Source organism: Stigmatopora nigra, chromosome 7 (genome assembly GCF_051989575.1).
Source record: "Stigmatopora nigra isolate UIUO_SnigA chromosome 7, RoL_Snig_1.1, whole genome shotgun sequence".
Taxonomy (NCBI): domain Eukaryota; kingdom Metazoa; phylum Chordata; class Actinopteri; order Syngnathiformes; family Syngnathidae; genus Stigmatopora; species Stigmatopora nigra.
Genome location: NC_135514.1, coordinates 6079273 through 6092088, shown reverse-complemented (window position 1 = coordinate 6092088; position 12816 = coordinate 6079273). Strand labels below are relative to the sequence as shown.

The window sequence follows — 12816 nt, the reverse complement described above, 5'->3', positions numbered from 1 at the left end:
TACTAAAGCTTCTGTTAAAAAAACAATAAACAGCCTAGATTACTTCGAGATGACATTTGAGAGAGCTCTTTTTACCACTTCTGAATGACTAGGGGAAGCAAACATGATTTTCCTCTGAAATATTCAGTCTAGAATCTGATTGAAATGCTATTGGTTGACTCATCCTGCTTGAAAATCCTCTTGTGTTGCTGATTTAATGTCATTCTGCAAGAAAATTCAGTCAACAAAAACTCTTCACAAAGGTGTATAAGATTCATTGCCAGTTATAGAACCCAACAGGTTAATAGGAGTGGGAAATGCAGTTATTTTCTTTACAAAGGGCCTGGTAGCTTTGAATATTGTTTTTCCCTTCGAGGTAGAGTAAAAGACAGATATATTCTGTGAAGAAAAAAGTCATTAGCACTACAAGGAGTAATAACACAATGCTGCTTAAGGCATTCAGCCTTGTAGCATCATCCCTTAAATACTAATATTTATTCTACTCGATCAGTACACTATGAATGTATTAAATGAACCAATCCTATAAATTAATAGACATCAAATCAGTCTTGGTACTAACAAAACAACATCACTGCATTTTAACGGGCCTTGTGACTCTTTTGTGTATTTTGATTTGGACTAAACATTGATCTTGCAGTCACGGGTCAGGTAATAATTGATAGTGATTCTCCTGTGGTAGCTCCCCCATTTTTCTGTTTTCTGAAAAGGGCAGACAGGCCACAAATGCTGCCTCCTTTGCTCTGTGCCAGTGTTGCATCTGGTTGATTAATTATCTGGGATCATTATGCCCATAATAGTAATCGTATATTCACAGGGAAAACGCCAATGTGTCTTCATCACTCTGTAATCTGGGATGCCTCAGAGCCCTGCTGTAATGTTAGATGACCTTGAGTGGCCTTTATTGTACTAATGAACATAAATGAATGATGTTCTGCAACAATTTTATCAGTGGCCGTCCCTGAATTTCCTAGTGACGCCTTCAGCTGTCGGAATTAATCCAACCCTCAAAAACTATTTTATGGCTATAAAACCTCAACTGCAGCTACAGCTGTGACACATCATCAATAATAACCTCATACAATTAAAATATTATTTAGGAATATAGCCATATTTTACTTACTGGTGTCGTTAACTCGAAATCTGATTGACACCAAGGAGATTTCTGACCCTGGCTCCAAATAATGGATGAAATGTGATTGGTTATATGCTTAAATATGAAAACATACAGATGGAACCAGCACAACCAGGCAATAGAAGGAAGCTAGCAGATAGACAATTTGGAATGATTTAAGTATTCATAGTCAAAATACAATTAACATCAGTCTGTAATTCAAATATGTTTTAGGCCAGTAGAGAAGGCCTTCCCCTTAAGTACTCTTGCACATGTCAGGAATAAAAGAAGCTCTCCAACATTGACCTTTTCAAGTGAACTAAATCACTATCAAAGAGGGCTTAATGTCACCAGTAAAAATGAGCTGCAAGATTTGATTCAAGGGCTACGCTGCGAACCTCTGGTGTCAGTTTGAGTAGACAGGCTCTGATGTCCTTGTGGCCTTTTGTTTCAGTTTTGCACCGCTTTGGAAAGAGGGTTTTCATTTTAACTGACTATGTATGATCCCATGTTTCCTTGTCTTCAAAGACTTTTACATGCAAGTCCAGCTTCGCAATGTCATCAGAATTGTGAGTATACTAGAGCTTTTCTCAAAGATGTGCCCTGTTATTTTCTTTCAAACTGTCTCCATTGCTGTCTCTTTAATCACACAAACAAGCCGTCAGCTCTGCTGCAGTTGAAGCATCTTCTCCCTCTCCCCTGCAGTAATTCAGCCCCAAGCTCACCGTGGGCAGCAAGCAGTCTCTCCTAAAAAGTTAGTTGTTTGCTATTCTCAGCCTTTTTCCCGTACAGTGTTGTAATGTTAATTTTTAACCTCGTTAACAGCAGACCTTCATGAGGAATAATAATGGCTCAAATGCATCAAGATTCAACTCCAAAGTTACTCTGCATCTGCACGACACAGCCTTTTAAGGTAAGGCACCATTGTGTTTTAACTTTAAAATGTTGTCATCATTCAAAATCCAAGATGATGGAGTATATACACCTGTATTTTGGTTGGGGAAATATAATCAAACTATTAGATATAGTACACAATCCAAGGTTATTAAACATTTGACAATGGACAAAGGTTAGTTTTCATATTACTATGATACATTCATTTTGAGCATTGTTATATTTTTTTCCGTCTCTAAAAACGAATGTATCATATAAATACAACAGATCATGACAAATTATATTTCAAAGGTTGTCGTCTTTTAAAGATTTTAATTTTTCTGGCAATTCTTAAGTGTTTTGGGCTTTAAAGCGTTAAGTATAAGCCAAAATCAAGTAAAACAACCAAATCCACCCCAAAAATAAATAAAATCAAGCAAAAAATTAAACAGTTTATTGGCATGACACAGCAAACAATTCATATAAATTGGGAATGTATCAAGTATAGACTATGAAAGTGCAAATAGAATTTCGAGGATTAGTTGCTTGACAATAGAAAATGAGTTTAAAAATATTATTTTAAAATAAATCACCAGGACAATTAGAAGTGTCGGCCTCACAGCTCTGGGGTCCTGGGTTCAAATCCAGGTCATGTCCATCTGTGCGGAATTTACAAGTTCTGCCCGGGGCTGCATGGGTTTCCTCCGGGTACTCCGGTTTCTTCCCACATTCCAAAAAACATGCAGGGTAGGGTCAGGCACAGGACATCAACCACTCTAAATTGCCTCTAGGTATGGGCATGAGTGTGCATGGTTGTCCGTCCCCTTGTGCCCTGCGATTGGCTGGCCACCGATTGAGGGTGTCCCCGACTCTGGCCCGAAGACAGCTGGGATTGGCTCCAGCACCCCCCACACCCCTAATGAGGATAAATCGGTTCAGAAAATGAGAGGAGATATATATGTTCATATGTACGTACACTTGTGGTCATAAGTTTCCATCCACTTGTGAAGAACATAATGTCATGACTCTCTAGTTTCCAGTTATTTCTACAACTCTGAGGTGATAGTGTGTGTTTTCTTCCTGATCGTGGCAGTGACAAAACAGTGCCATGCAATGTTGCTCTTGGGACCTGCAGCTGCTTTGAAATGGCTCCAAGTGACTTTCTTGACTTGTTCAAGTCAAGGATTTGCATTTTCAGATCTAGGCTGAGCGCCTTTGACTTTCCCATTGTAGCATTTGTGGGTGTTTGCATCCAATGAGCCCTATTTAAATGGCCTCAGAGAAGTCACCAGCTGTAGTCACTCAATCACTCACAAGAAGTTACGAGGTCATGCTATGAAGCTCATTACACTGACACAACTTTCTAAGTCACCAAAATTGCTAATTCATGCTGCTGTATGTATATTTTTGACCCAGCAGATTTTATCACTTTTTACTGTTCACCCATAATAAATTCATAAAAGAACCAAACTTCTTGAATGTTTATTTGTGATAGAAATATCTTCCAATCACTCTATCAGAGAAAAATAAGAGTTGTAGACATAACTGGGAACTCAAGAGAGCCGTGACATTATGTTCTTCACAAGTGTATGTAAACTTTTGACCACAACTGAACATATATACACATACTTATAACTATATTTAGTTTTTGGTAACCAAGCTACTAGATCACAAATGACTACTAATCACCTTGAAAATCCTTCAATGTACATAATTAAATCTATTTGTATTGTAGAAACTGTCTTTTTCAGATAATAAATATACCCCAGAACATTTTAAACAAAAAGAGTGCCAAAACCTTTTCAAAACACTTAGTCCAAGTATCAAATGTAAGTACATATTGAATTGGATTTTCATTAATGTGTCAACATAAAAAGCTGGTACCTCCACGTCTAGCTGTCCGTAAACAGTTTTAGTTGTGTGGGATCTCTATGACGTCCTCTTCAATAATTTCCCCCTGCACATTGGCAACAAGCTCCATGGGGGTCTTCTTGCATGTCATCTCTGAGAAGGGGCTGCACCAAGTCAGGGAAAATGGTCCACCGAAAGCCGTCTTCATGGCTTCCCAGCATGGCACCTTCTCCCACTTACTCGTCTCTCCTTTCAAGCGTTCGATGCCCTGCAGAAGACAGTGCTATGGGCCTCACCAAAGGTTTGTCATTTACACATTTATAAAGACTATTAAATATTACACAGATGACACTTAAGTGTGTGACACATCATGCTCTTCAGGGTTATGGGGATGAAAAGCAGATTTACCAAATATTGATGATTAATATAATACTCACACTTACAGGCCGTTTATATTAATACCAATATTCAATCTTACACATATTGACATAATTCCAATATAATAGCTCAGACTTTATATGTTAGAAATTATAAATGTATTTTTAAACAAAACTGCACAGTTATTAGCTTCTTGGTGGCGCATAAAAATGTTTGATAATTGCTTATTTAAGCAATGGGAGGGATGACCTTTCAAACATTGTTGTGAGTATTGTATTAAGAATTATTGGATTAATTAAGATGCCCTTCCGTTTTTCAAAACATGCCCAAGATTCACAGAAATGTTCATTGTGCACAGAGAAAGGAAACAATGATGACAGAAATGAAGACATCTCTGACAGTTTTAATGTTGTATTAAGAACATGCTATTTAAGATGTACGCATGTGAAACACACCATCTTACCTCTGACATATAAAGATATCTGCTTCAGAGCTTCATTTAACAATCAAGGCAAATGCTTAAGCATTTAAAAATAAAAGTTTAAAGAAAATATCCAAAAACAAAAGATTAAATTACACAAAACTGTTACCGTTTCATATAAATTCAACTAAACAACAAGTTCAATATTAGAATGATGAAACCCAGATAATACCATAACTTTAGAACCTACAAAAGAAGCTTTTGATTTTTTGACATTTTACTAATCAGATGAGGACTTGAAACATTTAGTTTAACATTCCTGGAAAGTCAAAGGAATATGTCGACTCTACCCAGTCGCGTGGCTTGGTCTGTGCTTGCTACTGCAACCAACGAAATTTCCCGAATACGGGATTAAACAAAGTTCCAATCCAATCCAAATGGCCATTCCAATATATAGAAACAAGATCCAGGATATAAAATGCAGCAAAACACAAATAGAATTCCTGTATCGGTTATTGTATTTTGAAATTGTCCTGCTTGACACTCTGATGGATTTTTATCAGAGCCTGACAACTGTCTTTTGACCACATTTGTCGTCACAGAGTTCCAATGCGACTGAAATGACCCCTTTTATCCATCAAGGAAAAACACCTCATCTCATCTTCTTCCGCTTATCCAAAGTCGGGTCGCGGGGGAAGCAGCTTCAGCAGGGAAGCCCTAACTTCCCTCTCCCAAGCCACTACATCCAGCTCTTCCGGGAGTATCCCAAGGCATTCCCGGGCCAGCCGGGGGACACATTCTCCCCAGCATGTCCCGGGTCGGCCCCGTGGCCTCCTCCCGGTGGGACGTGCCCGGAACACCTCCGAGGGGGCATCCTGATCAGATGCCAGTGTAATGTAAGAGTAAAACTGATTTTTAAGTGTGTCCAGTAATCTAAATTCATTTAAGTTAAAATTAAAGTTTATTATGTTACGAGCGTGCTGCCGTCAAGTCTCCCGCCATATTTCCCTCCCTCCTGCAGTTTAAAAGCAGAGCAGTTGTATTTCTAACATGCACATACATGGGATTAGTGGATAAATTGAGCCTGACTTGGCATGTGCGTCAATCTTTTTAGAAATTAGCTTTTGTCTTCCAGATTCTGCTAACTGAAGGTATGACGTCTTTTCTGAACATAAGAGAAAAGCACAACTGTCACAGTTCAAAGAACTAGGAAAATTCTGTTCCAGCATAACAGTTAATTGAATCCACTTTTAACCTAAAAATGGCAGATTTGCTGAGCAAATGTTACGTAATAATTGTTGTTTATCAATTACATAACTGTGCAAGGTACCAAAACGTTGATTTGTGGTTTTGACGTAACGAACAATAATCAGGATGCTTTTTAAAATAAATAACTTCTTGGAAATTCACGGATTCATTACTGTTTGCAAATAGCATTCATAAATTAACAGTGTTTGAATAAAAGCAAGAAGTAATCACAGAGAGCAGATGTGGTGGTTTCCGAAATCCCTAGTGCTTAACGGAGTCACATTGGCCTGATCTTCCCTTTTGTTTACACCACATATTGATATGTCTCAGCCTTTCCATGGTCAGGAGTGGAGAACGGGCTAAACCAAAGTAAGGAGAAAGGGTGTCCGAAAACTGCCCTCAAGTTCATCCACTTATTTTTTTTAGCCCATCTTCTCTCTTCCTTTTTCAACTGCTCTATGCCCTAAAAACAAAAAATAACGATACTTCAGTTCATATTCTCTATGGTCTGGTGAGTAATTTCACAATGTAGTTCATTCAAATGTGATGATTTTCTTTACAGTTGCAAAGAATGTCCAAGTGCCACTGTTGCAGGAACATCTAGAAAAGCTAACTTCGATAATGAGCAGTCAGCCTGGAATCAAATACCAACTTGAGCTAACAAATGTGCCATGGCCACCATATTGGACTTGTTTGCTTCAAGGTGTTTGTATCCAGCAAGAACGGAGCAAATACTTGAATTTTGTTTCCCTAAACATCAAACTGTCACTGAATTTCGATGTATACATTTTCTGAGCAGTTTGCCTTTTGCAGGCCTTTTTAATTCATCAACAACTTACATACATTTTAATGTTAAATCATGTCACAAAGCTCATTTTGGCTGAATGCCTGAAGTTGATTTTGATGAGTGAAAAAATAATCAGTGTGTTAGGGTTGAGGTTTGTTTTTGTGATAAAAGGGTAAAATATCAAGCTGCAAAGAGAAATGCTTATCATCAGGCCAAATGTAGCAGAGGAACAAAGGAAGAAGGATTACGATAACTAAAAGGGTTACTTACAGTTTCATCAGTACAGATGGAATGGACTTGGGTACCAAACATCACAGAGGTAAAGATGAGGAAAAGGAGACCCTCAAAGCACAGGAGTATGAGGAGGATGACGGTTGCTGGTGGAGAGAAGGAACTGCACTCTGGGTAATGAGGACATAAAGGAGGAAAAGGACAAGGACAAAGAAGAGGCTAATATGAAGTTCTACTACACACTAAGATGATCTATTTCTTAGGGGATCATTTCTATACTGATAGATGTTAAAAACAATCCACAGTCAGCAATGTTATGAAAACACTAATCAGTACAACAGGAATACAACGATAACACTGTACCGTATTTTCACACATACAGAGTGCACTTAAGTCTAAAATTTTCCCCAAAGTGGTCGGGCTCCTAATCAGTTGGTGCGTCTTTTGTATGAATTAAATTCAAGATTCTGTAGATGTCATTTTATGACCCTGGTCACTTGATTGTCTGGGTGCATTATTTTGCTGACATGTTAGACTTATATAGTGAAAATGTAGACGTCCGTAAAATCAGGCATATGAACTCCGAGCTTGCCGCCATTCTGGTAGGCTTGACAACGGAACTACAATCTCTGGCCGGACATTGCCATAAACAGACCAAGTGTCGATTATTTTCCAGACTAAAGCTAATGAGAAGTATGGACTATTAAATACACGATGGAAGTCCTCTTTTTGGATAAAGACATCCTCTTAGGTGAGTGAAGCCATTGGGGTAGCCCGAAAGCCAGAGGAAGGAAAATAAAAACAGTTCACAACATTTACAAAGACAAAAAAACAACAACTTTGCCTTACCTTCTAAGCTTGAAACGGACAAAGTCCTTTTAAAAAACTTTACTCAGGGTCAAAGGCTATCAGCGCCATGCCTTGTATAGCAGCTTAGTTGTAGGACACATCCTCTTTTTATCATAACAAAGTAAAACAATCCAGCTAGCCTTAAACTGTTGCTCTGTTATGGGATCAAGCATTGGATGAGCCTTCCTGTGCAATAAAGTCCTAAATGCTGGTTGAAAAGGGATAATTGGGCCTAGCATCTTCTTGTTGTGGCAAACAGAAGATATTCCTCCTTTTAAAATTTTAATATTTATTTATAAAGTCCTCAGAGTTTTTGATGAAGTCTGACAAAGCTTCTGACAAGCTTTGTCTGTGCTAGGGTAGAAGCTGAAAGCAACTTAATAATAACATTTTAATATCGATTCCTTTAAAATGTCTAATCATTTGTGATTAGACTTCAATTGTTCTTTTGTAATGGCATGAATGGTCTTCTCCTGGGGGTATTAAACTAAAAACCCAAGAGACTTTAAACACACCATAAGTGAAAATACCATTGTGATGTGCAAGGCTGAAGAGAGAAATGCAGATATAATTCTTTTTATTTTTAATAGAAATATAATGAATCTTGTTTGTAAAAAAAAAAATAATAATAATATAATAAAAATCCATAAGTTTTCCAATATAAAAGCCACACAGTACAAATGGACAGAAACAACATAGTGGCTATTAGTTAGAAAAATATAGTGTTTCCCCCTTCAACAATGTAAGCTTCTTTTTATTTTAAATTAGCAAGTGACTTCAATTTGATTTTTAACAGAACCGAAGACATTGTTATGGATGAAATCATGAACTTATTAAATAGAGATAATTCAAAATTCAGGAGCCCAAAAACTATTTTGAACAATGAATTGAGGCATTTTTAAATTACAGCCACAATGAGTTTGGACAACAGTAAACATTTTTAAGCTGTTCCAAGAATCAGAATCACCATTTTAAAAAGTTTCTACATTAACTTTAGGATCCAAATGTAATGATCCATATGAATGTAAAAACACAACTAGTGTAAATATTAACAAGAGAGAAAACACATACTTACTTGTCCAATCATCTTCAAAACAGTAGAGAAAATGGAAAACCACCAAGAATAGAGTGTGGAGAGAGACAAGAGCAATGTACATCTGAAAACAAGATTGAAGAGACACAAAATTTCTCATATACCTTAGAATACACATACATCAATCCTTTCTGAAGAAAAGCAGCAACTTACAAAACAGCATTAAAAACATACCGTAAAGAGCACAAAGTACTTTTGATTGTTCTCCCCAACACAGTTGTTGACCCAGGGGCAGTGGTGGTCCATCTTCCGTATGCAGCGTTTGCAAACACTTGGAAAGTCAGACAGAAATGTGAGAATACGTTTTTAACAGTGCTCAATTCACATACAGGACAAGTGACGTGTTTACAAGTTCATAAAAATCATGGTAGATACTGGAGTGTCTTCAGAAAAAAGTTGCTACTAATAATTATTTCAAGAAGCTACAAATCTGTTGTTGTTTTTTAAATTAAAATCAATTGAACACCGAGTAGAAAACTAAAATAATTTCCATCTTTTTCAAAATAAACTATCATACTATTTGAGTTGTATTCTCTCATGGACTCATTGACCCAATGAAAATATTTTCTCTTACCTGCAATGATGTGCTCGGTCAGGCTTGATACTACAGCACTTGGGGCATTTGTAGACCACCTGTCCTGGTTTTAGCTGAAGACTTTCAATGTATTCCTTGGTAGCATTGCCTTTCGGTACTGCACCCTGTAAGAACCATTGCCGATACTTTAAAGATCAGTCTACAAAAAGTGTGTGACAAAACTTTGATAACAATATCCAAACAGGGATATTTTAATCAGTTTGAAAGATGGCTAAAACTTTTCTTAATCATAAGTGAGGTAATATCATCCATCACTATTTTGTACAGGCATTCAATGTTTTATTTAATGATAGTTGTGTCTTACCAGCCAGACCTCAGGTCATCTTCTTTCTAAACCTTTTGAATTAAACTGCCGAACCTTTTAACTGTTGCAAAAGATGGACCATCAACCCCTTACTCTTCCTCCCATATAAGCATAAATCAGGGTTGGCGTAAACCTTCATGGTAAAGCTGGCCTTGATCTACATGAGGATGGCCGACATCAATGTTCGTTCGTCTAATCTGACTCATGGTGTTAACTTTCTGAGTTTAGTTAATTGAAACACTCTGGAACCTCGCTTACACTTCCGACGTTTTGGCTAATCAGCTCTGACAAGAATCCAGGGTGGTCCTGTCGATTTTGTTATTTCTTCCGGTATATTTTTTGCGCACCATGGAAGTCGTTATAAACCATAGTTACATGGCGGAGACCGATCTTTAATAAATGCAACTGGCTGAAATTAATTTCAAGGTCTGGTATTGACAAACAACTTGCAAAAAGACACACTAAAACATGAAAAGAATAAAGAAGCTGGGAGAGTTTGATGCTGCAAGCATCAATAAACCATTGTGAGGTTCACCCGGTAATGATCTTGAGGCTTGTCAGCTACAATTATTTGTGGCTGGGGCCACTGTGTGAGGAAATTACATTTTTAAAGCACACAAATCAAGCATCTGAGCAAATCACTTACTGGATCTGTGCACATGGCTCGGATGTGTGAGGCAAGGGCCAGAAAGGCCAGAATGTTGAAGAGAGACCCGTTGACAATGCTGTATGTCAGGTTTTTGGAGGGCAGCAGCATTACAAACAGCACCACAAACTCAGCATAAAAAACTAGCAGCCATGTGATAATAGCACAAATGATGCCACAAGCGTCCTTGATGAACCACATGGCAGAGGCAGATGTTGAGGTGATGACGTCCTTGGAGATCGGGATGCGATGTTCTGCCATTAAGTAACTGCTTCCTGGCCATGTTTGCCCACGGTTTTGCTCCGTGTCCCTGCATCTGTGCACTGGGCTATTCATGCTTCATCTATGCTAAAAAAAAAAAAAAACTGCTGCTGGTCGCACACCACCTTTCTGCTCCTGTTCTGCTTACCACATGCTGAAAAGAAGAAAAAACATAGCAATTTCTGGAATTTGTTTGATGACTTAGTTGTTTAATTAAAATGATGGTTGAGCATTGTCCATCCAAGGTAACTGTCATACAAATTCAAGTTGGTAGACAAAATGATAAGTAAATAGATTTACATGTCCTGGACAAAAAAAAGTGGAAAAATAAGTTAAATGTGATTTATGATAATTTTAGTTTGTCCAATGAATTTTGGAACCTTAAAACGTGTAAGGCACATAAATAGTTATTACTATTTATTGATTCTTTATTTATAATTACTATGTATTGATTATCAATGTGTTTGTTTATTTGTTGTTGAGTCCATTGACTCAGCGACTGGTGCCCTCTCAACTATTTGGCGCTGAATGTCTTCAAAACCATGGAACTCATCCTGGATTTCAGATGGAACAAGACTGCTCCACTCTGCTGATCTCAATTGGACTACTAATTTTTATTTACGGATTATTTATTTGTCTGTTTGTTGTTTTATTTGTGCACTCACTGCGTCAGGGATGGCCAACTCTGGTCCTCGAGAGCCGCTATCCAGTCTGTTTTCCATATCTCGCTCCTCTATAACACCATCAAATGATGAACTCTCATCAGCAAGCTGTTCAGAAGCTTGATACACATCCCGATGATTTGATTCACATGTGTTGGTGGGGGGAGATATGGAAAACAGACAAATAAGGCTACATTTGACTGTGTAACAGAGTTTGAATAAATTGACATTGTGCCATTTCCAGTTTCCTAATAGAATGGTCACTTTGTCACAACTACGGCAGCTTTCTGGGTGTGATGTTGATATGAGAAGAGCTTGAAATATAGAAGGAAATAAGTGTCGTTTTAGCCTAGTTGCTAACGTAATGAGCGAGTTAACTTACATAATATTTGGCTATCTGTCGTGATGGCTTCGGGTTATAAGCGACGGACGCCCGGAAACATCTGCTTGATCTCATATTACATTAGCTCACTTTTGTTTATTTGTCATCATTCTTAGAAAGAGAGCGTCTCTTGCCCCTCGACTACCCCGGAAGTTTAGCCGTCTCGGTTGTACTTCTTCGTTGGTGTGAAATAGCGGCAAGTAAGCCAATTTGACCACGTATTACTGCCCCAATTGAATTGGAGTGCAAACATGAGGTTTTGATGCTGATCACCCAAGTACGTATACTATATACTACTACGTAGTAATTCGGAGCAAAGAAGGGGAGCAAACAAATATTATAAGTAGGGGTCAGCAATAAATAATTGGTAGAAAATTACGGGATTTTTTAAAATTACACTTTTGGTAAAACCTATCTTGTTCTTCCAGCGGCGGTCTGTGAATTTCCCACCGACACCTTCAGCTGCCTGAATCAATTCAACCCTCAAAAACTATTTTATGGGTATAAATCCTCTACTGCAGCTACAGTTGTGCCACAAAAAAATCATCAATAATAACCTCATACAATTGAAATATTATTTATGAATACAGTTGTACCTCGTCATACGACCGCTCGTCATAAAACATTCTTGTCTTACGACGGATATCTCGATCAAATAATTCGCCTGAGATACGATCAAAATTTTGTGTTGCGACCAAGCCAGGAGGCCATGACATGAGGCTATTTATCATTGTAGTGCACTGTCTATTTTGCCACATCTCTTTCGTGTATAACAATATCTACGAGCACGATTTATTCAGACGAGTTTCGATCAAGAAGCGCACAACACGCATGCGCGGGCAAAAAGAGGGCTTTCTGGGTAATGAAGTATACTCGTGCACATAACGCCGAAAGGCAATTGCACTCTTTCTCAGAATAAAACTTCATTACTCACAATCAAAACGTGGGTAAGCTCAGCTGTTGCATTTCCTGTTATTATAATCTAATACGAGGAGTATTATTTTACTCCTCGTTCGCTGCTCATAAGAACATAAGCGGTGTACTGGCTCACAAATTCCCTGTTTTTAATATTTATGATCGCAACTTGCGAGCACTGGGGTAGGTTAGAACTGTTGTTCTAATGA

The 12816-nt window shown here is 38.0% G+C and overlaps 1 protein-coding gene across 2 annotated transcripts; it reads right to left on the bottom strand.

Moving 5' to 3' along the window:
• Positions 1-2448: 2448 nt before the first annotated feature.
• Positions 2449-11879, bottom strand: LOC144199554 (palmitoyltransferase ZDHHC3-like). Of its 2 annotated transcripts, none has more exons than XM_077721279.1 (7): positions 11693-11879; positions 10388-10802; positions 9417-9541; positions 9017-9113; positions 8825-8906; positions 6940-7070; positions 2449-4103 (listed from the first exon to the last, which is right to left on the bottom strand). In XM_077721279.1, the coding sequence occupies exons 2-7, from the start codon at positions 10721-10723 to the stop codon at positions 3897-3899; spliced, it is 978 nt and encodes a 325-aa protein (XP_077577405.1). In that variant the 5' UTR covers positions 10724-10802; positions 11693-11879; the 3' UTR covers positions 2449-3896. The 2 variants fall into 2 exon arrangements, with proteins under 2 accessions (XP_077577405.1, XP_077577406.1); XM_077721280.1 differs by lacking the exon at positions 2449-4103 and adding an exon at positions 4597-6345 and having other exon boundaries at positions 11693-11878.
• Between the last annotated feature and the right edge of the window lie 937 nt (positions 11880-12816).

Excerpts from the sequence above, each read along its gene's own strand:
- LOC144199554 (XM_077721279.1), bottom strand. The coding sequence starts at position 10,723 with ATGAATAGCCCAGTGCACAGATGCAGGGACACGGAGCAAAACCGTGGG. Across the intron at positions 9,542-10,387 it reads GAGCCATGTGCACAGATCCA|GGTGCAGTACCGAAAGGCAA; the intron begins GTAAGTGATTTG and ends TGGTTCTTACAG. Across the intron at positions 4,104-6,939 it reads CCATCTGTACTGATGAAACT|GGCATCGAACGCTTGAAAGG; the intron begins GTAAGTAACCCT and ends TGTCTTCTGCAG.